Raw genomic sequence first — 25167 nt, forward strand, 5'->3', positions numbered from 1 at the left:
CAAAAAATTGGACATCACCTATAGCAGCTGTTTAGTATCCCGACATTGAAGTATAGAAGAGAAGAGACGACGATCAGTTGGTGTTGCTTTGCAAAGCGTTAGTCAAGTTAAAGTATTGTCGCCCGATAATTCAGGTCATAAATGAGCTAACTACAAACAACCTTAAATTAGAAATACCCTCTCAACCTCCACGATATTTCTTGCCACTTGACGCTGTATTTGGTTTTCACACACAGTAGATATGTAGCCTCTTTACTTTTGCCTTATCATCGCAAATTTTGATGTGGTCCTGGAATAATTAGCCTTGGAAGTGTTTATAAGAGGATATATCTTGTTAGTCAAGTGACCCTTGGCCTAGGCCTTAAGAATGTAGTTTACCCTGGGTCATAATACAGCCTGGAGGGCTACCTAGGCATGCACCTTAGGATATTGAGGACCCGGACTTACCTCTACGTGCTCAAATCTACTAGGGCCATGAGCACAAATAAGCGAACATTAAACGCAGTTGAGCAGCCATGTCCCCTCCAGTGGGCAGAAATGAAAAGTCATGAAGCAACCAAAATACATTCCGGTCAACTGGCAGCAGGCCAGGACGAGGATTGGTCAAAAGCAGCCAAGTGTGACACCACAGTAGCCATTGGAACCAACCATGAATGCAGGGGTATTCATCGTATGACAAAGATATGTTTCTTCAACTCTACCTAAGTAGATGTATCAAGTCATAATCGGGAAGAAAAGAGGAAAAGAGAGCATTGAAGGCAAATTGGTATATCGGCTAGAACGCCAGCAAAGGCACGATGGGAAAAGAGATCAAATGAAGTCAAGCACTTGAAAGGAAATCCACGACATGAAATACGTATACTTGGAATGAGAAGAATGCCCAGATTCCAAACAGACCGAATTGTCAACCCGAGAAGGAAAAGAAAACCCATGGAAGCGCATAAAGACATCTGTTTTGTGGGTGGAAATGGAAAGGTACAAGCCTAAGAAAAAAGGAAAATAAAGAAAACCAAAGTTTCATACAGCACAATTCGTGTACTGAAGAGAAATGAAATATGGGGGGAAAAAAAGAAACTAGCAAATAATCGACAAGAATGGATCCGACACAAAACGGCAGAGAGTATCAAGGTCGCTTTTATTTTAAGAACATTGAATAGAACTCAAGAAGAGGCTGAAGAAATGTTCGCACTCTCGAAATCAGGGAAATATCGAAAAAGGTGGACTTGGAGGGGGTATTCGGTGCACAAGACACAAATTCCATTTCAAAAGAAAGCAGTTAGATCGCTTGAGAATCCACTTAACACATCGAAAAATAGTTGAAAAATTTGCAAATAAGAGAGGGGAATAGGGGGTTAAGAGCCGCACAAGCCGAGATACTTGACTATAGCCATACGCATGGCCGGATGTTAGTGAAAAGCTATAACAGAACTAAGCCTGGTAGCCTCCAGCAAAGTTGGCGTTGGACTGGTCCCAGTTGCCAGACGGGGACATAGCCTGACCACGGCCGTATCCTCCGGCATTGCCTTGAGGGAAGCCTTGGCCAGGCATACCAGGGCCAGTGAAGTTGTTACCCTGGTCCCAGCCTCGACCGGCTGGTGCAGCACCTTCTACCCAAATGGTTAGAGACGATCTTTAGAGATGTCGGAGGTTGCGATCTCACCTTGGTTCATGGGGTTAGCAGGACCACCGTATTGGGGGAAGAATCCAGTAGTGTTGTTGAAGGCAGCCGTATTACCCTGCTGTGCAAAATTGTTGTCAAACTGACCGGTAGGAGGTCGATCCTTGCCCCACTGTAGGACAATTAGTAAAAAAGAAAAAAAAAAAATTGAGTAAGAAATTCGACGTACAGAGCACTTCAGCGGACGGCCATTAACATTGTAACCGTTCAACTGACAGATAGCCATGGCAGCGTTTTCATGCGAATCGATCTTGACAAAGGCAAACCCTCGGTCGGCCTGGAGGCGAGTCTCGAGAACGTAACCGAAGTTCTGGAACAAAGGAACTAGGTCGTTCTGGGTGGTGTATGGGGTCAAGTTGCCGACGTAACAAGTGGTCTGCCACTGGGGGGTCTGTTGGACAACCATATCATAGCTCTGCACACCCTGGGTAGGGAAATGGTGGTGGCCGAAAGGAGTGGTAGGAGTCATGCCCATGGCAGCCATAGCCTGCTGCTGAGAGATCGAAGGTTGTCCCTTTTGGTTAGCCCAGTTGCAACGGATCGCACGAGAGCCAAGCCATTCGCCGTCCATTGCGTTGAGCGCCTTGTCAGCATCATTGCGGTCGCGGAAAGCAACAAAGCCATAGCCCCTCGAGCGCCCAGTCTTCATGTCCCACATCACACGGGCCTCGGAAACAGTTCCAAAGGCGGAGAAGGCCTGGGTCAAGATCTCGTCATTCACTTCATTGCTGAGGTCACCAACGAAGATGTGAAAGTGGTTCGAGGTATCCTCCTTGCTGATAGTGTTGGATTGATAAGCCCAGTTCACGCGGATTTCCTATGAATGGGATAATTAAAACCAGTGACCAAAAGGAAAATCAGTTATAGTTCTTACCGATTGGTGAATGCGACGTCCAGTTAGAGTCGCCATGGCCCTCTCAGCGGCACCGGGATCATCAAATTCAACAAATCCGTAGTTGTAGCCCTTGGAGTTGAACTGAGACTATAAGGTCAGTAAGGTGGTGTTCATTACATAGCTCGTTTGCCACCTGCAGATCATTTCTGTCACTCACATTCTTGTCGGGGATAATCTTGACACTCAGCACGTGGCCAGTGGTCTCAAAGATCTGCTTGAGAATGTCCTCAGTCACTCGTGGGTCCAGACCACCGACATACAAAGCTCTCTTGTTTGGCTCAGGCGCAGCGCGACGAACGTAGCCACCTGCGCTCGTTGGGGACATCATACCCGCAGACATGGGCGATGTGATAGCCGTAGGAATGGGGTTGTTGTTCTGGGGAATGATGACCGGCGGGCGAGGTGGAGGAGGCATGTGGGATGGGTTCGTTTGACCATTGCCCGGGGCACCGTCAAAGGCGCCATCATACTGCTGGTTCTGAGCACCAGGAGCAGGCTGGGGAGCCGAGGGCAGAGATGAGGGAGTAGAGGCGGTATTGTTCTCAGCCATCGTGTATGGGCTCGAAGAAGATGAGGAAGATCGGAGTGCAGAAACGGAAGGCTGTTAAGAAATGCTAGTTGCTTGGACAATGCAAAAATTCGCTAGAAGTCGCGAACGTGAGACAAAAAGTCAATAAGTCTGATATCAGGGGCGCGGGGCTTGAAGACAGGTTTGAGTCCAATCAAAGGCCAGAAAGCTCGCTCAATGCAAACAAAGAGCAAAGACAAAGAAAAGAGAAGCCAGTGAATGACAAGATACCCAGCAATTCAATATCAGATTGATGGAGATAGAAGTGGATTGATCAAGGAAGTTGGACGATGGGGGTGGGGGGAAAATATTTTTTTTTTCTCAGAAGGTCGTTGACAGCTGAAGGGAAGCAGAGCGCTGGATAGATCCAACGAAAAAGAGGCTAGGAAAGCTGGAGAGAAGAGGAAAAGAAACTAAAGCACGCAGGCCCCGATACCAGCGGAATCGCTTTTGAAGAGCCGCGAGAAGAAAAGAGATAGAAATGCAAAAGATGGAAGGAAAGAGGAGAGAGAGAAGGAGAGACAGTTACCATCTCTCTCCGTGTTTAGCGGCTAGGGGCACTCTTCCCCCACCTGACCTAATTAGGATTAGCTTATGTCAGTCCGTGTGTACAACCGCATCTTTTAAGTCCTATCCTCCTCCTCTCCCTCTACTTTACACCCACCTAGTCAGACATACTCAGATTAACTCGATCTATTCGATTTATTCTAGGGGAATTACCTAATATATACACCATGGACAATCCAGAATCTTTATCGGAACTATCTGCCTTGGTGGAGCGAACCGTACGCATCACTTCACCAGAAGAAAACATACACATCCATTCGCCAATACTGACCTAGCTGACCCTTAGCTTGTGGACACGGGACGACTATTTAGACAATCAGCCTCTATACCCACAGTCGCCCATCTTCAACGCTCCATCCCTTTATATCATGAGAGCTTCCAGGAAGCTCTAGACAATCTTTCAGAGCAAATAGTAAGTTTGAATTCCGTCTTTTCTATTGACCTGCCACCGACATTTTTTCTTAGTTTATTGCCAAGGCATTCCTGGAAAGGGACTACGAGGCTATCAAGGCCCGAGAGGTCGTACCACAATCTACAAAAGATGTAGTCATGGGGGGTGTAGACCAGATCCTTGAGACACAATCGCCCAATGCTCACATAAAAGATGTGAGCGCAGAGCCTGGCGTTGAAGCCAAGATTGAAGATTCAGCATCAGTGGATGTATCTGCAGAGGTATCAGATCCTATCAAAGCCGAACCAACACGCGAACCAAGTGAAGACGTCAAAGTGAAAGAAGAAAGCGGTGTCGATAGCACAGCGCAATTGGACCAAACATTCACAGACGATGGAATCAATTTCGACTCCGTTCTAAACGACCAGGGGTCTAATTCCTTCCATCTGAGTCTGGACTTTGGGGATGACGATGTGGAAAATCAAGCTTTTCTCTCAGGATCGGCATTTGGCAACACTAGCAACGATAAACCTGATGCGGTACAACAATCAGCAGGACCCACCACGACTACAACCGATATCCCTGCTGGCGGGGGTGCATTTGACATGGAGCTCTCGGCAACGGGTGACTCTAGCGCATTTCCCGAAGGAAATAGCATGGATGATATGCTAGGCCCTGGTGAATCAAGTTTCGATGACTTGTTTATGGAGAACGAAAACCTCGATAGCGGCACAGGTGATTTGAATCAGCTGGAAGGGGATAGCTTGATGAATATTAGTGAGCTCGACGACAACTGGTTTGTCTGAGGTCCGGATGATCGGATCATGCCAGGATCTACCATGTACATGCAGCTGCAGAAGTACATTGATTGATACACATGACAGTTTCTAGAGATCATTGCTGGGTCCATGGGTCTAGTACCATGTGCCAAACCTAGCTTATTTTCTGAGGTTGAGCCATGGGGGACAGAATGGGACCTCGAAGATATAAATAGAAAGATCAAAAGATCAAAAGATTAAAAGATCAAAAGATCAAAAGTCATAAAATTGACGTAAAAGGCGTCTCATAAACCTTATTAAGAACGCCAAAAAGGCTTCGTCACTCGCTAGTACAAGTATAGGACTAGTTCATGTATAATCTGGTAAAATGACGTAGGATTAACAAGTGGTCTGATCAACGATAAATCAGTGGAGAGAAAAAGGGCAAACTAAGTACGGAAACTCTTCGACCTGGAAGCAGAAGAATAACTGGAATTATGGAATTATGGAAGGTGGAATTATGGAAGATGGAAGAGGGAAATTAGAGTACCTCGTAGTACCTCGTATGATAAGAACGGTCTATCATAAACGCTAAACTTTTCTTAGGCGGAAATGGGGAACACGTCGAATGTGGAACAAGTTTGCCTTTGCCTCCTAATGAGGTCAGACTAGAACAGCTGTCATAAACTCGATGATCTACGATCTGCTACAAAGTAGGTACCTGGGGCATTGCCACATGTTGGAAGGTATGATTATATAATACTTAGTAACTTATACTTGAAGAATCCCCTCTATAGCTTCCAACGTGCAATTGCTATTAAAAAAGGGTGCCGTAATAACCGTTATAGATGTCCCACAGTAATTCTACAGTATCCCGTGTTATCCGTGTTCTAGAAGGAATGTAAAACACACTAACTATTTCTTATACATTCGAAAGTATGAACTACCCCATAGGAATATCAATAGGGTTCAGCTTGAATCTTTATAAATCTCCGGGTCCCACATAACCTTCCAAGGTTGGAAGTAAAGTTAGTCCTAAGGGGCAGGTAGGTGGATAGATATAGAAATGGAAAGTAGCCCAAGAGTAGAGGAGTAATGGAAGCCTAAGCCCAGCCCGGATCGCCGGATATAATGTCCATCTGAATATCATGTCATCATCGATCAAAAGCTTTTAAAAGGTTGGATTTTTCCCTTCCTGTTTCACGAGTTAAGCCACATTACGGTCTGAAATTAACGGCTTAGAAGAGAACCACTTTGTGCCCAAATCAGCCAATCTGACGCCTCACATCCAAGATCTGCGGAGTGATGATCATTATGTGCCCTGTGCTATGAAGTCAGCATCCCGAGAATTCCATCTCTGTCACAAACGCTCTCCTTGCTTCTACATTGCAGGGTCACAAGAAATTAAGTCAAAAAAAGGGGGAGGATACAAATTTCAGTCAGAAATAAGTAAGTATAAGTCTCTGTTTTGGTCTCTCTCATTTCCCCATTTAAACCCCAAATCAATTCCCGATATCCGATCTACAAAGGGAAGAAAAAGTCAAGGCGCAAAAAAGAAAAAGAAGATAAAAAGAAGGGAAAAAAAGGCAAAAAAGGAAAAAAAAAAGGATAAATATTAAAATGAGCCCAAAGGCTGCCCGATGACATCTGGAAGATCCTTAAATCATCTTCGTCGTCGTCTTCATCTTTTTTGGTTTTCAAAGTATGGCGACAATGGCTCACATCCCCCAGGTTCCGCTGTCCATCGACGATTCCCCGCCCGATTTCACTCCTCTCTCACTCTCTCTTTCCAACCTCTCAAATATCATCCGCACTCGTTCGGCCTGGTGCCGTCCTGAAGTCAAAGATCTTCCATTACAAACTCGTCGATCTATATTAGGAAAACTGGCGGGTCCACGGGAAAACGCGAAGCGGTTTCTTCGTTTACGATCATCCGGAGTACCGCCCGCCCCGCAACCAGCACCAGTTCCAAGACGTACTCGAGGCCCTCGTCCTGTATCAGAAATCATCGTTTCTCCAAGGACGGTGCCAGATAACTGGTCCACCTTTGCTGGAGAAATGCGACCTGAGACCGCTTCTGGTGAGGCACGACCACTCTCCCGGAGAGTAGCCGACCATCCGACCATTCCCGAGCAAATCTCTACTCCATTTCCTCCTCTTCGTAGTGAGAAAATCATTGCGACTGGGAGTGGTTTGAGTGTGGGAATCGCCTTGACAGAACCTGTCATATTTCTCCAGGGCTACGACCAGAATGACCCTAGTACAAAGAGGTCGGCCATCTTAAGAGGTCAACTACATCTCAAAGTCACAAAATCTGTCAAGATTAAGAAGATCTCCATCTGTTTTCGTGGCCAAGCCCAAACAGACTGGCCAGATGGTGCGCATAATCTTAGGGCTTTTTTTTTTTTTTTCATTGACTCGACACTAACATCTATGGATTGTAGGAATTCCCCCCAAAAAGACCAATTTCCACGATAAGAAGGACCTCTTCACACATGGAGTCCTCTATTTCAACCACGGTGATACCGCATTGATGGACAACAGCTACGGTGCCCACTTTTACCAATATGCTAAACCAGCCTCGCCGGGTGTTGGAAAGGACGCGGTATCTGCGACCACGCGAGAACTATTCTCCAAGAGTAACTCCTATAATTCTTTGTCCATGACCGGAAGAGATGCAACCCGCCTTTCTATGCAACCCGCCCGCGGTCATTCCCGGAGTTTTAGCAAAAATGAACCTCCCCTAGGTGCGCAGGCGCAACAGCGGAGCTACCGGATGTTCCCAGTGGGTGATTATTTGTACAGTTTTGAATTCCCTATAGACGGGTCTTCACCAGAGACTATCAAAACCGACTTGGGATATGTGCGATATGATCTGGAGGCTATCGTCGAGCGATCAGGTGCTTTCCGTCCGAACCTCCTGGGAAACCTGGAAATCCCTGTCATACGCACTCCTGCCGAGGGCTCCTTGGAGCAGGTAGAACCCATTGCCATCTCCCGGAACTGGGAAGATCAGCTACACTATGATATAGTTATTTCCGGGAAATCGTTCCCGCTGGGTTCGCAGATCCCGATTGCGTTCAAGTTGACTCCGCTGGCCAAGGTCGAATGCCATCGCATCAAGGTCTATGTGACGGAAAACGTCCAACACTGGACCGCCGATAAAAGCGTGCACCGTCTACAGCCTGCCAAGAAGGTTTTGCTGTTTGAAAAGCGAGCTGAATCTGCCAGCACCAGCACATACCCTGGTAGCTCTATGCGCATCACCGCTGGTGGTGGCATCGATTGGGACCAGCGTGCTGCAGCTGCAAGAGGTGAAGAAGTCGTGGATCGAAGCCGGACGAACTTGTTGGGTAATCTCGGAAGTGAAATCCACGGAGTTGGTCCGACTGAAATGGAGTTCAATGTGCAATTGCCCAGCTGTCATGAAATGAAAGGTCGGGACGAAGCTCATCGTCTACATTTTGACACCACTTATGAGAATATCCAAATTAACCACTGGATCAAGGTGAGTGACCATGCTTTTTTTTTTTTCTCTATTATGCACGAAGTACCAATTTGCTAATTCCACTCATAGATTGTGCTCCGTCTTTCCAAAGTCGACGAGAAGGACCGTACTAAGCGCAGACATTTCGAGATCTCCATCGATTCTCCATTCCACATTCTTTCATGCATGGCCACACAGGCAAACATTTATCTCCCCGCATATACCAGACCGGCAATGGAGCCAGAGCCGCCAACCCAGGAGTTTGAATGCGGTTGTCCCGGTGCGCCCGTGGCACGAGACCCTCGTCCCAGCGTCGATCGAGATGATTCCTCTTCAACTCTAAATCACCCGCCAACCCTGAACTCCTCTTCCCGAAGCTTCACAAACGGGTCTGCAGGCCTGGCTCGCCCACCGCAAGCACATATAGCCCATGAACCTAATGATCGGGAAGCCGCGGTCGCTCGCCCCATCCATCTACTCCGGACGCCGTCGTTCGCCCCACCTGCCTTTGAAGATCTCCCTCCACCACCTCCTCTCATGACTCCACCCCCAGACTATACCTCAATAGTTGGTAGTGGTGACCGAGAAGAAGTTTTAGAAGACTACTTCTCCCGCCTCTCATTTTATGAGGAGAACGACGATGAAGATGATCGGGGGCTAGGCCGTGTCGACGTACCTCTTACTCCAGGTGGCCGTGTCAACCGCAGCATGGATGTGCCTCGAGATTGGGTGCGCATTGATGATTTCACCTTCCCATGATCAAACCAGCCGAGAGTGGCTTGGGCCTGCCAGGCCTTTCGCTGTCCCCAGACTCTTCAGAATTCTGTCCATTCGTTTCCAATTCTCACGATATCTGAGCCATGAATTTACGATCTTGTTCATACCGGAATAATGGTGTTGAGAGTGTCAATTTTTATTTTATTTCATAATTTGTTTTTACATTGTCATTGGGGGAGATTTGAAGCGCCATCGATCTTGTGAGATCTACACTTTTTCCATCCTAATTTCGTTCATTCCCATCTGTTCATATTTCATTTATCAGGATAAAAGGCTCGAGGTATTATATTCATTTTCTTCTTTTTTTTGTCTATGTATAGGTTTTCAAAAGCTTTTGCATATATAATCACAGTTTATTACCTGTAACTTAAATCTCCGTTCTGAAGTTCTAGACTTGATCCAACTGTGATAAGATGATAAGTTCTCCACTTGTAACTTCCCCATCAATGCTCACTATTTACTTTCTCTCAACCTCACCTCATTCCTAGGCATTCTAGTCTATAAGCCTAACCCCAAGTTTGTGCATGGTAATAGCTAGGTAGCCAATTGAGTCTTGAGTCTTGACTTGAATGACCACGCATATCTCTGTGGATTTTCGAGACATCCATATCATCGGAATCTATGGCAAAGCATCAGACCCCTTTTCTCTTACGAAACAAGCATGTCAAAGATATGTATCTCTACACAGACGCGTTCGATTTACTGCTTTATTAAATCACTTGCTATCTTGCTTTTGACAAGTTTCTGCTCCGAGATGTGTACAGTGTGATCAAAAGTCCAATCCTAGTTTAGCACCTACCATTGACCACTGACTATTTACTACTGATCAAGAATTTAACAATAGTAATTCCCGACTACAATCTATGAAAAATATGGTCAGCTTTGGTCAAATTCCTGACCAGATTACTGACTATTGACCACCGATTTCTAACGAGTAAATTACGCTTAATTACAGATTATTAACCACAGATTATTGATCAGGCTACAGGTTGTTTACAGAATACCAGTGAATATTATGAGCTTATGTATAAATCACAAACTGTTGAAAGACTTGTCTACCAAGGTAGATTCATTAGAAGAGTTTCGTCAGATCTGAGATGGATCATGGTTGTATTACACAAGCTTCCAGGCGATTGGCAGATACGAAAGTATGAAATAGTTGTACCTGTACAACTCCTAGAATCTAGATATCTGCAAGATGCTGTGGCATTGCACGGGTGCCGCGGTACTGTGTCTTTTTATAAGCGTCACCAGTGACTATATCGGGACTAGTGGATTCCAACGTTGTCCAAAAGTAGCTAGTCTCCCTCGTGTTCAAGGTCGAAGCATTTATCTTCGTAAAGTCCGTTTGAATTTCTGATATATCATTGATCTTCCATTTTTTTTACCGCAGTTTGGTGGGTTAGAAGGCCTTACGCTCTTGAAGTCGCTGCATGACGAAATGAAGGGGCAAAAGTCCGTTGCCACGTGAGGCAGAAAAAATGAGGAGGCAAGGGGAAAACGACACGATATCAAAAGCTGACATTTCAAATCGCCAATGCCGGCTGGATCTCGGTTTCCTTTCCAGGATCCAATGAAGCCCTACCATCTCATAGTTCGTGGGGTCGTGGGTCGTGCCGCACATCCTTGTTCGTACAATCCCAAGATCTGGATTATTCAACGCGGAATGAGATTCGTGTAAGATCTGGTCATATAACGAGTCTGTGATTGATAGGCCGAGGGCTTACAGGCTTACCCTACTATGTACTAATGTAGTAAGCATTCTGCAAACATTCGAAACCTGCAAGCCACCAAATCTTTGACCCTGGTCACAGAAAATGAAACAAATAAAAAAAAGATAAAACGGCTTCAAGTAGTGATACAGCCCCAGAAATGTGGAACGCATGGAATATAAGCACTGGTGACTACCCGTAGTAAGGTACCAAATAAATCTACTATGACTTCCAGAGGAATGAGACGTATCCGATCTGCCTGTGACCAGTGTCACACCAGGAAACTTCGTTGTTCTGGGGGAGAGCCCTGTGCCAACTGCCAATTATCAAATCAGGATATTGATTGTGCCTATAGCCTCTCCAATCCACTGGGCCGTCCTAAAGGTGTGAAGAATAAGTCGCCGCGATCGAATGCGATGATCACAAAGTCACAAGACAACGTTAATACATCAACCCTTCCACGACAAATCCATGAGTCGCGGCAGATGATCGACAATGGTCCCTTTACAGCCTCGTGCATGCCGTACATGGCCGACCCCGACGCATCAATGGCATCCTCAGACTCCGGTGGCTACGATTTCTTAGACGAGGACTTTTTAATGGTGTGCTGTCAAGATAATTCTTCTCACTTCAACGGAAGCTGACCGACTTCCGTCACAGGATACAATGGAATCAAATCATGCCGGGCCATCTATCATTCCCCCAATTGTGTCAGACGCATTGACATGGAATGGGAACACCGACACGGATCAGGGCGCAACAAATTCCCTCTCGTTTTTTGGCCCGTCTGGCCCATGCACCTGCACCTGCCTTCAGCAACATGCAAGTCTTTTGTCACATCTTCGGCGCGTACAATGCATTGGGGCCCCACTACCCGTAGATATTCTTCTCTCTGCTGCCCAGAGAACCTTTGCTACGTTAAAGGAATTTACCCATTGTACTACCGCCTGCCATGGTAATACGCATGAGGAAGCCATGCTGCTCTCTGCATTGAGCCTCCGAAATACGTTTCGACTACTGCAAGGCTATGCCAACTTTGTGCCGATACCGATGGAACACCCCCATATTGGTACACATGCGCTTGATCATAGAAATCAGACCCCTGCTCACTCCCAGCCCCAAACTCACATTCCACATACTGCGAGGGGCGCTATCGACATGAAGATCGGTGGATATCACGTTGAAGATGATGAGAGGGAGATGGTTAGTGATATGCTCGCGCTTCATATACTGAGTCGTATCGAGTTCGCCGTGGCGGCTCTTTTAAAGCGAGTATCTACCCTTATGCAGGCGGAAATTACGCCAAGTATAGATCAGATACGAGGTTCGCACCAAAGTGACCGAAAAATTCTCGATCAAGAGAGTGACATGGGACAGGTGCAACATGTTTTGCGTGGGCTAGGAGCTATTGTGGATGATATAAGGAGATCTCTACACTGGAGACACCACATGACTATGCAACGATCTTATGGATTATGAATCAGCTATTTTATCTTGCCCACTATCTAGACCATAGAGCCCAAATCATTCACAACCTTGAACATCTTAGAGAACTTTCGGTAATTGGAACGTATTACTCCGTAGTCTCCAAGAATGGGCATTTATAGGCTGGCGAAAGTTTGCCTTGACCACCGTTGCAACTCGCATGGTGTAACTGATTTTGGAAAAGGATTTGATCACGTAAATTCCGGGGAATTGACAATTGGGAATGGCAAAATAGCTCAAAAATTGACCTAGTGAAACCGGACATCAAACTGCCTTTTCAGGGACAATCAGTTATTTTTGCTCATAGGTCCACGATACTTTGGATAATTAGAAAAACGGGTTGGAAAATGGACTGTATGAATGGCTAAAAAAAAGAAGATTGAATATAATAGATATCGAATAATATATTCACTTCTAAATCCAATACGCTTTCTTGTGGGCCACAACTTGAATACCCAAACAGTGAAAAATGATGATTAATAAACAAATGATCTTAGTCCCTTCTATCCATTCTATATCCATTCTATTCATTCTATACCCCTCGTGCTTCCATTCTATCGCGCAAAGTCCGATAGAACGACCCAACATGTTCCGGGCTCAGCAAAGTAAAGTGATGCCCTCCAACCTCATGGAACTGCACATCATCCACAAAGTCAGTCCACCGCGACAGCTTCTTATCTAACCACTCCTGCTTTGTACGCGCTACAGCCGCGATGGGCTGCCCATATAGGACCTCGAGCGTAGAAACTCGCCCCTGAGGCTCATATTCGCGAGCAATAGTATGTGAATTTAGCGCTAGACTCGTCCACGTCGCTAGACGGGTCCGGTCGAGGCCAAATTCTTTTAGTCGCTGCTCAGATGCAGAGGACAAGAGGATATCCACCAGCGCGCCTTGGTCGACGTCATCATGCAGTCCACCACCAGAAGCCTTGAGTTGCGCAGCTACAGTCTCCTCGGCCTGGGTGTCGGGAAGTAGATCGAAGAATCGAGCCAGCGTCAGTAGTACATCAGCCCAACCACCGGCGGACATGCGCTCCTTGATATGGGGCGGCTGGTCGAAGACGGCGAGGAACGGCACCTCATTTCCGTCCCTTTCTAGCTGCTTTGTCATCTCGAACGCCAATGTTCCGCCATATGAGTAGCCGGCGATAGCGTAGGGTCCAGCTGGTTGAACACGCTGGATTGCGGCTCGGTAGATGTCGACCATTTCATCGACTGATTCGAAAAATGGCTCACCGTCAAATCCGCGTGCTCGTAGGGCATATACCGGCCGATCGGTGATATGGTTGACCAGGTTGAGGAAGACGAGTACCTCTCCAACACCTGGGTGCACGAGCCACAACGGAGTCTTGGTTCCGCCAGTGCGGAGGGTCACGACGGGGTCATAGGACCGCTGACTGTTACTATTTGGGTCCAGGGCCGCCGCTAGTCTCTCAATCGTCGGATGACTGATGATGGTGGTTATAGGGATATTGTCCGGTAGATCCGACTTGTTCTGCAAGAGCCATTTCATCTGGAAGATCTCTAGCGATGAACAACCCAGATCGAACAGGTTGGTGTGGATGCTCAGCGTGTCACGCGAAGTGTCAAATACCTCAGTAAACACGCTCTGTACAGCTTTCTCAGTGAGTGTAGCTGGCTGAACAACTGGCTCGCCTTGTGCCCTCAGGAACTGCTCATCCTGATTAATGCTGGCATCGTATGCGCCGGCCTCGAAGGCTGCCTTTATTTTGGCACGGGACAGCTTGCCTAAGGCTGTCTTGACCAGGAAAGCGCGGTCAAGTGGGATGATTCTATATGGTCGTGCCATGCAATGGTTCATGACAACAGTGCGGATGCCACTCCGCGTACTGGCGCGCGCAGCCAAGTCGTCAAAGTCGTACGCCGGCAGGTAAACTACGCAAAGAGTCTCAGAGGCGGCGCCAGGCAAACGGTAAGGGAAGATAGCCGTGAACGACGGCGTCACACCTGCAATCTTGGCATCTTCGATCGCACCTTCAATTTCGTGTGGATAGTATTTGACACCATTGATGTTCAGGGATTCTTTACCGCGACCTACCATGTGGAGACGTTGATACTCATCTAGGAAGGCCTGGTCCCCGGTCACGAACCATCCATCGGAGGTGAATGCTCCCGCAGTAGCATCGGGATTATTATAGTATTCGGAGAAGATATTCGCCCCACGGACCTCCAGCTGGCCGATCTCGTTCATCTTGCATATACCGCCGTCAGGATGGGATACGCGCATCTCCATTCCAAAAATACACCAGCCCAGAGAGGTGAATTCGCGACCGTGAACAAGATCCCCGCTGGGACAGTCCACGTTGTAAATACTGCCAGCACACGTTTCTGTCATGCCAAATCCCGGCCTGATGAAGGCGTTGGGAGCACCCAAGACACCCAAAAGCTCGTTGAATGCCGCGCAAAGCGAAACCGAATTGGCCTCTCCGCCGGAGATTAGGCAGCGGAGGGAGGAGACGTTCGGTAGGCTCCTGGTGGTGGATGTATCCGATTCCATGCACTGGAGCATGGCTTCTAACGCCTTCTTAACACTAGCCAGGAAGAAATTTGGAGCGAATGAGTATGCGACTGTGTGTCTTTCGATGAGATATAGAAACGAGAGTGGATTAGCGATCAAGTCGCCGGCCTGCACGTGAACCTGGTCTGCTCCGAGTACCATGGCATGCAAGTGGATCTCGGTAAGGTTGGCAACGTGGTCCATGCCAATCCAGTTCAAGAAGACATCGTCGCCACGGGTCTCGTGGTATAGGGACTTGCCGATGACGGCGTGAATGACCTGACCATGGCGCAGACTAACTGCCTTTGCATTGCCCGTGCTTCCCGAAGTTAGCATGAGGGCAGCGAGATCTCCAGGGCCCTTAGTGTATCCATCATTCCAGGAGTCTGCACCTTGCATGTGGTATGATTCTTTCAGGTCTTCAATAGTGTATAGACGAGATCCCGGTATGTCGAGAAACTCAGATACCTGACGTTTCTTGGTGAGAATGATAGGATTGCGCAGAACGTGCTGCAGGTGCAGGATGTGCTTCTTCCGCTGATCAACATCATTCGTAAATGGAGTTGAGATCGCAGGGACCAGGCCTGCAGCGATGACAGCCCATAGCCATCGAATGTTGTCGTGGTGATTATCGAGATGGATCAACACGATAGTCTGTGGTGTAATGCTGGGGATCGACTTCACACGCCGAGCCAGGTCAAGAGCATCATTGAGGAGTTCTGCGTAGGTAATGCGAACTTGTGGAATCTCTGTCTGACCAGGGGGATATATAGATATGCCCTTGTCTGGGCTGGAGTGAGCTGCTCTAGACAGGACTTGCAGGATATTTCTGGGTAAAGGCGCCATGATTGAAGTAGTTCTATCAAAGTGATACGACTTCGAAAATAACAACACAGTCGACCTGTACGAATCTAATGATGATATATTGCAGCTTTTATATACTTAGTTGCTCTGGCCTGGATGACAGTGAGGCCGTCCATACTTCATATTAATAATCATCACAACGGCATTAAGGCTAAGGTGTCCATAGTTTCTTGAAACAGTCGCTACAGAGTCCAAATGGGTGGGGCTAACCCTTAAAATATCGCCGACTACGAATTGGCGCTTTTTCGAGCTTTTTGAGACCCCTATCGGGCGCCTAATGGGCGAAATGTGCTCCCATGTGATTGGCCCGGCGATTTCTATAGACCAAGTCTCGGCATTTTGGGGCTATTAGCGGCTGGAATCGATTGTAGATGCATGATAAGAAAAAAACATGCGGGGTTCAGAATCTGATGGTTACTGGTACTAAGCTGAGTGAGACAAGAAATTCCAATGCATTGGGCTAATTTGGCTGACCGTTCATCTTCTGTCTTCATCAAGATGGTTACTATTCCTTTTGAGTCCATCGTCTCAGCTTTGAACACTGAAGCACAATGGCTGTAGCAACCGAAAAGATTCCTCAGTCTTCAGAAATGGATAATGGGTTTGAAGTGGTAGGTTTTTCTTCCATCACGATACAGGCGAACTAGCGACTCATCGGATCTTCATTAGACATGGCAAGGTCCAGACGACCCTAGCAATCCTCGAAATTGGACTACAGGGAAGAAATGGCAGAATGTGCTGCTCATCAGTGTTCAGGCTACTTTGTCACCAATGGCTTCTACTATGTTAGCTGTCACTGGCACGGCCATTGCACACGATTTCCATCTCACGGACACGTATACCCCCAGTCTTCCTACCGCATTATTTGTACTTGGATTTGGGCTGGGACCTCTATTCCTGGCACCACTATCTGAGCTCTACGGCCGTAGAATAATCTACGTTTCGTGTTTTGTGGCCTTTACCATCACCAATATTCTATGTGCTGTAGCACCCGATATGGCTGCTTTGGCCGTCTTCCGTCTACTTTCTGGCATGGCTGGATCTGCAGGCCCGAGTATCGGTGGCGGAACTATTGGAGACATGTTTCCACCAGAGACTCGGGGACGCGCTCAGTCCGTGTATAGCTTTGGTCCAACAGGAGGGTCAGCTCTGGGTGGCATCATTGGAGCCTTCATTCTGGCTGGCACTGGAAAATGGCGATGGGTACCGTGGATAATGGCTATAGCATCTGGTGTTACGAGTGTTGTTTCTTTCCTTTTTCTCAATGAGAGCTTCGCACCATTGATTCTTCGCAAGAAAGCTGCCAAGCAACGGAGCTCTTCGGGCAACAATGACTACCGCAGTGCGTTCGATAGCACTCTTGGTCATCGGCAACTACTATCTCGCAGCTTGACCCGAGCTGCGCGTATGTTAGTGATGGCACCCGCGTGTACTGCGATGAGCATCTATATGGCACTGTATGCAGCTCTACACAACAGCCTAAGATACAAGTGACTGATAACTTTCGCAGGATATACGGGATCTTATATCTCCACATGGTCACACTCCCTCTTCTGTACGGATCAGAGCCTTTGTATGGCCTTCCATCATACAGGTGGCCGGCATCGCTGACAGGACTCTCCTATTTGGGCGTTGGTTTTGGTTCTTTTGCCGGTGTCTTCGTCTGCGCAGTCGGCTTGAACCGCACATACGATCTAATGAAAGCGCGCGCCAGTCACCAGGAAGGTTCGATGGAGAACCGAGGCCCCGAGTATCGAATGCCGCTCATGCAGATTGGGGCCTGCATTGTCCCAGCTGGACTCTTAGTCTTCACTTTTACTGCACGTGAGGATGTACATTGGATTGTTCCGCTGATTGGTGCAGCAATCTTCTCCATGGGAATGCTGATGACCTACATCTGTGTGACAACCTACTTGGTGGACTCGTTTGACCATTATTCCGCCAGCGCCCTGGCTGCCATGACTCTCACCCGCAGTGTCCTGGGCTTCGTCTTTAGTTTGATTGGGTTCAAACTGTACGAGTCGTTGGGTTATCAATGGGGAACTCTGCTGCTGGCGATGTTGTGTGTGGTGATGATGCCCTTACCAACGATATTCTATTTTCAGGGTCCAAGATTGCGCAACATGGGCCATGGATCTAAACTGTGATCTTGGGTTTTGATCTGAAAAAGATATTACAGGTCGCATAAGTGGAAAGCATTAGACAGATAGATAGGCATTTTGTGGAATGCTTAGGCATATACTGGTTCGATAGATAGCTCTTTATTTTCTTCGTTCTTGAATACAAAACAATAAAGTACATAGACACGTTTTTATTGGCACCTGTGTACCTAGATTTATTCATAAGAGTACCTAGGTAGCACCCGCCCGGGGGCCTCCAGCGCCCGTCGTTTCTCCCCCGAGGCCCCGAGATCGTCTACTGCTAATAACCAATTGATCCACATTTGCATTCTTTCTAAGTAAGCTTGAGATGACGAAAAGTACTGAAAATACACCGGTAATACTGAAGAGATAGATTGAACTATTTCGTCTATGACATCGCATTCAGATGTTCCAAAGTTGTATTAGGTATCTATGGATTGCTGCGCCTAGACTCTAGATCGACACGTTCAAACCTTGCCTCATACATGTACACATCTTACATACTTTTCAGGCTCGACAGAGCAGCATGTTTTCTTTTTCATGATGCTTACTTGACACGTAGTGCATCAATTGATTATGACCGAGTCAAATAAATTCACCGGAGGGGTTCAGTAATCATTTGCAATATCGGGATGCTGGAGCTATCGGGAACTTCGTCTTAAATCCGATCAACAGTGATATGCGCATAGTCCTATACCTAGATAGGTACCTGCATGTCGATCACCTCTACCTGTCCCAGGCTATCAGGCGCCCACAGCTGAGCGGTCCTTTATTTGCATTGGGTTGATGCGTTGATGTGCTGATCAAACCTCCATTCCAGCATTGTGGAGAGGGTTGACTGCCCAAGCGCCCAGGTAATTCGTATCAAAGGGGCCTGAATATCTAGTAAGCCCGTCTAGGTATCTTTATATATAAAGATCTTGGTGAATGGAATATCAAAGACTAAAAAGCTTTAGACACATTTCGAGATATATCAGAGACTTTATCTCTAGTCAATCATCTTTGAGCCGACGTTCCGAAACAAAATTTTCAATGGCAACCTCAAGAACTAGACTGTCTCCAGGAACCCTTAAGCAGGCCCTTCCCTTGGTAATTTATTGTCTTAAAACTGCTCGTCAATCGGAAGTACTAATTGGAACTGCAGGAGGGTGCAGCGGCTCGCTCTGTCGGGCAAGGCCGAGATGCCATTAACAGGCTACTGTCTGCTCCATTCCCTCTAGAGCATGACTATCTCGCACCAAGTCCAAAACTTCTGGTCATTATTGGGCCATGTAGTATTCATGACCCAGATGCTGCGATGGACTACGCAAGACGGCTTGCTGTCATAGCCGAAAGACATCGCGGCCAGCTGTTGATTGCTATGCGTGTGTACATTGAGAAGCCACGCAGCACTGTGGGATGGAAGGGCCTCGTGCATGACCCAGATCTGACGCAAGGAAATGGGAATCTTGCCAAGGGCTTGCAAGTCTCACGAGAGATCATGCTGCGTGTAGCAGAGCTAGGCTTGCCCGTCGTTACGGAGGTGCTAAGCCCGTTTGTGCTACCGTTTCTAGAAGATGTATTGGCCTGTGGAATTATTGGTGCCCGCACAACTGAGAGCCAGCCACACCGCGAAGTCGCCAGTGATGCGCCCATGGCCATTGGGTTCAAGAATGGCACAGATGGCACGCTGGGTGTAGCCCTGGATGCCATGCAGGCATCTGCACAGAGCCATACTCTCGTTGCAGTAGATGATGAGGGATTCCTCATTGAGCGACTGAGTACGGGTAATCAAAATACCTTCGTTGTCCTCCGCGGCGGCAAAAGTGGTCCCAACTTCAGCCGCGCGCACATCCAGCAAGCTGAAGCTGCGATGCGCAAGTCTGGTCAGGAGGTGCGACTGGTCGTAGACTGCAGCCATGGAAACTCAATGAAGGATTATCGAAAGCAACCGATTGTGGCAGCAGACCTTGCCCAGCAGATAGCTGATGGAATGCCAATCGCTGGTGTTATGCTTGAAAGTAATATTCATGCAGGTAAGTCTACTCTCCCTCATTCTAAGTTTCGAGGCTAGGGAGTTTTCTGTGACTAACTAAAGCAGGCCAGCAAAGCATTGCGACGGAGGGACTCAAATATGGAGTCAGTATTACCGATGGCTGCATCAGTTGGGAAGAGACTGAGCGAGTGTTGGATAATCTCGCAGCTGCAGTCAAAATGAGAGAGGCAAGTGCTCTGACACAGCCAGTCCCTCTCAATTTGTCGTCATTGCATCAGTCAAATGCGAAGCTGGAACCTAATGTTTCTATTGTTGAGCTTTCGTCCTGATTTTTCAGATGTATCTTGGAATGTGATGAAGTTTTCGGATACATATTCATATAGATAGTTCAATTCCAAGACAATTTTAGACTCATAACCACTCTTTTCGCAAAAATCTCTCCATTCAGATGCGTCTTTAATCATCAATCGGGCTCGAGAAAGGCTAAATCTTATACCATAGCATCCATCTGCACATAGACTGTATGCTCGATGATATTGAGTCAACCGACGCTGGTCAGTCCACGGATGTGTTCATTTTGAATGCTAGGTCAGATGTTGACCGCAGTGGTCATAGGAAAATCTCAGAACGTGGCTCAAGAGAGCATTCACTTTTCGATATGGACAAGCGGATTCACTAGCACGTGCCGTCTTGTTCTCCTGATCCTTTTTTTTTTTCTCTAACCACCCAATTGCATGGGTGTCACGTATATCAGTGAGGAGAAATCCGAGATCATGTTTCTGCTGGTTGAAAACTATTAACCTGACTGCTCCTGGTCGTGTGGCCAGAGAATTGTTTTATCCAAAATTGTGACCTAGGATTTAATCACTCCCATACATACTTATTGCTTGATGGCCATTGTGGTCGTTAATAGAAAAGAGAGATACTACAAATGTTAGGCCTTTGAACTCATCGATATAACCTCATAAAACACGCGTCTTTGTTCATCACCGAGGTAGACTCTCTACATTCTATGTTGTCGTGCATACATATCTTACAATAACTCTTCATTTTATTGCTTCGTAGCCCTTGTTGACTACGAGTAAAGAAGAGAGTAGATGTGAAGCTCTTGGAAATTATACAACATTATGCATACTTGACGTTATTGTTGATTCAACACATTTTACATCCAACCCTGAAAATTATGATTTTGAACAGAGCGATAGAATTACAGTGGATTTACATGTATATATTAAGTGAGGTAACAATTGAATAGGAACTAAGTACAGAGGTAGCATCTCAAAAAATAACCGCATAAAAAGTTTCAAGTAGGTATCATGAACACAGTAGACTATTCATTGCCAGAGCCTTGAATTTGAACGAATATTGTTAGACTCCCGAATCAATTTCGGGGACCAAATCCACACCCTTATAGTTGGCCCAATCATGACAAGTCTGATAGACATCAGAAGGAATCTGCAGATTTCTGATCTTCTCTGGGTGTTCCTGCTCTTAATTAGCCAGTTGTCAAAAGCTGTGAAGTATCAAAACTCGCCAGTATGTTCACGTAGAGACCTGCACTGACGTGCCATGCCAAATGGCAATGCAATGGCCAAACTCCTGGGTTGTCGGTCACAAAATCCATCACCATGTATGACGCTCCCTTGATGGGGTCCCCGGGCTGTAAGACAAAAGTGTCTCGACGCATGGGATTCTTTAGGTTGGCTACTCCGTCCCACTCACCCAAACCCTCTGCTACAATCCAGTAGTTGTGGCCGTGGAGATGCATTGGATGTTGGCTGCGCGGGGTTAAGCTATAGTTGTATATGATGAACCGGACTGAGCTGTTACTGCCAATATTGTTTACCAACCAATCCGGATTTGGGTACGAGACATTTCCAGCTTTGGCCAGGAGGAGGATGGGGTGTCTGTGGGGATTGTCAATTATCTGGTTTATGGCATTTCGGATTTTGGACTTACTCGTAGTTGGCACGAAATGTGTTGTTATTTACATACCAGAGTCTGTTGCCTGTGGAATTGGTCAAGAATCGAATATCCAAGCGTTGTGTGGTGGCGGGATCTGAGGGCGGGTCCATCGCATATACTGGCGTGGTAACATTGAGCGGGACCTGTATTTGACCATCAACTATTCGCTCTAAAGTTGGATGAGATTTCAGGGATAAAAGTTCTGCACTAACATTTCCGCAGTATGAGTCGTCATACTGTGTGGCGGTCGTATTTGGTAGCTGGGTCAGGTCGGCATCCTCATAGTATATGGCCGCTTTCGCATGTCCCTGGTAACTGACGGAACACTTTTCACTAACGTCTGAGCGCATCCAAACAGCATCGGTCGAGTCACCAGTCGCGTGGATCAGTATATCAGCGCGCTGCCCAATGCCAATGCTGAGCACATCTGTCTCGTAAGGTACAATGGGGATGAAATCGTTCGCAATCACTGTCATGTTCATGTTATCTATAGAGAAGCGCTGGAAACCTTGGCTGCTGACATTCATGACCCGCAGTCGGTAAGTCTTTCCCTTGGTAAATTGAAATTTGGAATATGTGGCATTAGACGAGCAGGTCAGATGGTTGGTGGTGATGTTAGGGTTGCTGCAGTCGAATGGCATGCGGCCATTGATGAGATTGTTGTCTGAGTAGGCTTGAGTTGTCGGTGCAGGAAGTCCCACGACACTTTGCACTACCTCAACATAATCCGCATGATACCAGTCCGACTATGGTGGGTTAGTTTTGATAGCTCTTAAGATTTGACTTTAACATACCAAGAAGACAGGGCCCAGGTCTATGTCGTACTGAGCATGTTCGGGTCTAAACAAAGATCAGAAAGGAATCCCTACTTTATCCGTGGAAGCTGCTCACCCATGGATAATTATTGGTCCGAAAGTACCTGCCGAGTACTGAGCACCATAATGAGAATGCCAAAAGGTTGACCCATACGCGTCGGCTGTGAACTCATAGGTGAACGACTTTCCGGGAGTGATAGGACACTGCACAGTAGAAGGAACCCCATCCATCCACTGAGTTTCTAGCATACGCAGTCCATGCCAATGAATCGCCGTTCCTTCAGCAGGATCTAAGATTTCATTTTTGACAGTAACCTGTATGGTATCTCCCCAATTGGCCTCAATAGTTGGACCAGGGAATTGGCCATTGACAAGAATTACTGGTCGATCTACTCCATCTGGAGCAATCGTGGCCCTTCCGATAGTGAAATGGTACCTTCGTACCACTCCTGTATATGGAATATCATTGGGATTGACCTGATCTGCAGTCTTGTGCTGCCAGGGATTGGAGCCAGGAGTTTTCTGTTGATATCTTTGGGTTAAATGCAGATCGATACCAACACATATGCAGTCCAATGTACATACTGGATTGTCCAGATACTTGGGTATGATGGGGGCATTGATCATCCCTAGAGTAGACGAAAACGCAACCACGTTGGTGACCAAGGCTGCAGCAGCCAATATTCTACGCAGCATCATGTTCCGAGCCTCGTGCGACGGTACCTGGATATTGATTCGGCTCTAATAGGCCGACTCTTGGTATATATACTGTTAATCTTACACCTCCTCGCTATCTTTTCCATGAATTGGATTGAGCCTTGGATTCAGCCCCAGATGAGCTTCTATACCATGATTACTGTGTATGAGCCTTGAATGATCGTCCCTCAAACAAACAAAAAGTATCAAGAGTGTTATCAAGCGCTCATCTTGTGCATGGTACCGTAATGCCTCACGATCCGCTTAGGTCGATATAGCTGCGTCTCAGGGCTGGGCCTCCAATGATCCACCTTGACATCGTATATGCAGTGCGCCTGGTCTATGCAGGTCCATGCAGGTTGAGCTTCGCTCCATCTGACCAAATTAATTCCAAATATGTTTCAATTGTTTCAATGGGGACTTTTTCTTATCGGCCTACAGCTCGAAATCGCCGAGATACATCCTATCACTTCTCCGGCGAATTATGTGCCCTACTGTGACCTATGACCTTTTTAGGCCTAGCTTAGATTCCTCGGCGAGATCTAGATGATCTGATCAATCATGTGAAGCCGGAAATATCCGTCTTACTTTAAACCGTATTTAACGGCCATAAAGCGGAGATAAAGCCGGACTTTAAGAAACAAAGAACTAAGCCTTGTCTACTACGTGGTATCTGCAGCTGATAACAGGAATTCTGCAACAGTCTTCCCAATATCGATTAAGATTTGAGTACTTTATGATCTCTGATTCGTGCTATCCATTGCAGGGTATGACTCGTCTTGCATTCCTCATAGTTTCTGTGAATTAGAAATGTAGCCTCGTTTCCCGCTCGTATTATTTTCTCTACTTTTCATTTCTTCCACCTGTTAAGCTTTACACCATATACAATCCAACATCGATTGCCAAGATGACTACTTCCGCCCCTCTCTCTAAGTGCTGCACTACTGGCTCCCTACACGAGGGTGAGGCCAAGGGTGAAATCAAGGATATCGGCGATAGTAAGCCCCCCCCCCCCCCCCCCGCTATTCCAACCCCGATCCCGATCCCTCATAACCCCGCCACTAGTTTCCACCTACTTTGCCTACCCGGCCGACAGGTCCACCGAGAAAGCCATCCTCATTTTGACTGATGTTATTGGTCACAACTTCATCAATGCCCAGCTGATTGCCGACCAATTTGCGGAGGCTGGGTATCTTGTTGTTATGCCTGATCTCTTCAAGGGGGATTCCATCCCGATCAACCGCCCAGAGGGATTTAAGCTCGTGGACTGGTTGCAGAACCACTACCCAGAGCAAACGGAACCCATCATCAACACTGTGTTGGCGGAGATGCGAGAGAAGCTTGGCTGCAAGCGCATTGGTGGCGTGGGATATTGCTTTGGCGGAAAGTATGTCGCCCGATACCTTAAGGGTGGCAAGCTTGATGCCGGCTTCACGGCGCACCCGACCATGATGGAACCCACCGAGCTGGACGGAGTCGAGGGACCTTTCAGCATTGCGGCTGCAGGTAAGCTCTTCTCTCGTATTTAGTCCCTATAGCAAACTCTAATAGTTCTAGTCCGCGATTTTGTTTTCACCACCGAAAAACGTCGCCTTGCCGAGGACATTCTTGACAAGAAAGATATTCCTTACCAGATCAATCTGTTCTCTGACGTTGAGCATGGTTTCTCTGTGCGCTGTGACCTTTCTCAGCCTCGTCAGAAGTTTGCCAAGGAGCAGGCATTTGTGCAGGCGGTATCGTGGTTCAAGGAGTACCTTTAGAGTACCTGCATTAGAATTGATTGCTCGATGGAATTTGGAACTACAGTTAATTTGCTTTAATAGTTTGATCGTAGATCTTTTATTCCCGAAGTATTTTAATCTTAAACTTTCTAAG

General features: G+C 47.0%; 10 protein-coding genes across 10 annotated transcripts; 6 read left to right on the forward strand and 4 right to left on the reverse strand.

The window, feature by feature from the left end:
- Nucleotides 1-1428: 1428 nt before the first annotated feature.
- On the reverse strand, nt 1429-3123 carry N7495_002584 (uncharacterized protein; the record flags this gene model as incomplete). Its single annotated transcript, XM_057205253.1, has 5 exons — nt 1429-1607; nt 1661-1790; nt 1848-2495; nt 2553-2660; nt 2731-3123. 5 exons carry the CDS (start codon nt 3121-3123, stop codon nt 1429-1431), a joined length of 1458 nt encoding a protein of 485 aa, XP_057065860.1.
- Nucleotides 3124-3875: 752 nt separating this feature from the next.
- N7495_002585 (uncharacterized protein) lies at nt 3876-4905 on the forward strand (the record flags this gene model as incomplete). Its single annotated transcript, XM_057205254.1, has 3 exons — nt 3876-3926; nt 3995-4120; nt 4174-4905. 3 exons carry the CDS (start codon nt 3876-3878, stop codon nt 4903-4905), a joined length of 909 nt encoding a protein of 302 aa, XP_057065861.1.
- Nucleotides 4906-6570: 1665 nt separating this feature from the next.
- Nucleotides 6571-9103, forward strand: N7495_002586 (arrestin family protein; the record flags this gene model as incomplete). The annotated part of the gene is made up of 3 exons (XM_057205255.1): nt 6571-7234; nt 7302-8365; nt 8435-9103. The coding sequence occupies 3 exons, from the start codon at nt 6571-6573 to the stop codon at nt 9101-9103; spliced, it is 2397 nt and encodes a 798-aa protein (XP_057065862.1).
- A 1201-nt stretch (nt 9104-10304) lies between these two features.
- N7495_002587 (uncharacterized protein) lies at nt 10305-10745 on the reverse strand (the record flags this gene model as incomplete). The annotated part of the gene is made up of 2 exons (XM_057205256.1): nt 10305-10389; nt 10627-10745. 2 exons carry the CDS (start codon nt 10743-10745, stop codon nt 10305-10307), a joined length of 204 nt encoding a protein of 67 aa, XP_057065863.1.
- A 327-nt stretch (nt 10746-11072) lies between these two features.
- On the forward strand, nt 11073-12312 carry N7495_002588 (Zn(II)2Cys6 transcription factor domain-containing protein; the record flags this gene model as incomplete). The annotated part of the gene is made up of 2 exons (XM_057205257.1): nt 11073-11435; nt 11587-12312. The coding sequence occupies 2 exons, from the start codon at nt 11073-11075 to the stop codon at nt 12310-12312; spliced, it is 1089 nt and encodes a 362-aa protein (XP_057065864.1).
- Nucleotides 12313-12850: 538 nt separating this feature from the next.
- On the reverse strand, nt 12851-15682 carry N7495_002589 (non-ribosomal peptide synthetase; the record flags this gene model as incomplete). The annotated part of the gene is made up of 1 exon (XM_057205258.1): nt 12851-15682. One exon carries the CDS (start codon nt 15680-15682, stop codon nt 12851-12853), a length of 2832 nt encoding a protein of 943 aa, XP_057065865.1.
- Nucleotides 15683-16251: 569 nt separating this feature from the next.
- On the forward strand, nt 16252-17847 carry N7495_002590 (MFS transporter; the record flags this gene model as incomplete). The annotated part of the gene is made up of 3 exons (XM_057205259.1): nt 16252-16311; nt 16370-17157; nt 17211-17847. The coding sequence occupies 3 exons, from the start codon at nt 16252-16254 to the stop codon at nt 17845-17847; spliced, it is 1485 nt and encodes a 494-aa protein (XP_057065866.1).
- Nucleotides 17848-18873: 1026 nt separating this feature from the next.
- N7495_002591 (uncharacterized protein) lies at nt 18874-20145 on the forward strand (the record flags this gene model as incomplete). The annotated part of the gene is made up of 3 exons (XM_057205260.1): nt 18874-18930; nt 18986-19856; nt 19922-20145. The coding sequence occupies 3 exons, from the start codon at nt 18874-18876 to the stop codon at nt 20143-20145; spliced, it is 1152 nt and encodes a 383-aa protein (XP_057065867.1).
- Nucleotides 20146-21184: 1039 nt separating this feature from the next.
- N7495_002592 (uncharacterized protein) lies at nt 21185-23295 on the reverse strand (the record flags this gene model as incomplete). Its single annotated transcript, XM_057205261.1, has 8 exons — nt 21185-21301; nt 21381-21594; nt 21667-21723; nt 21776-21924; nt 21994-22527; nt 22576-22621; nt 22673-23118; nt 23182-23295. The coding sequence occupies 8 exons, from the start codon at nt 23293-23295 to the stop codon at nt 21185-21187; spliced, it is 1677 nt and encodes a 558-aa protein (XP_057065868.1).
- A 904-nt stretch (nt 23296-24199) lies between these two features.
- N7495_002593 (dienelactone hydrolase family protein) lies at nt 24200-25052 on the forward strand (the record flags this gene model as incomplete). The annotated part of the gene is made up of 3 exons (XM_057205262.1): nt 24200-24290; nt 24358-24798; nt 24850-25052. 3 exons carry the CDS (start codon nt 24200-24202, stop codon nt 25050-25052), a joined length of 735 nt encoding a protein of 244 aa, XP_057065869.1.
- Nucleotides 25053-25167: the final 115 nt, after the last annotated feature.

Source organism: Penicillium taxi (assembly GCF_028828555.1).
Source record: "Penicillium taxi strain IBT 34144 chromosome Unknown utg000002l_segment0_segment0, whole genome shotgun sequence".
Lineage (NCBI taxonomy): Eukaryota > Fungi > Ascomycota > Eurotiomycetes > Eurotiales > Aspergillaceae > Penicillium > Penicillium taxi.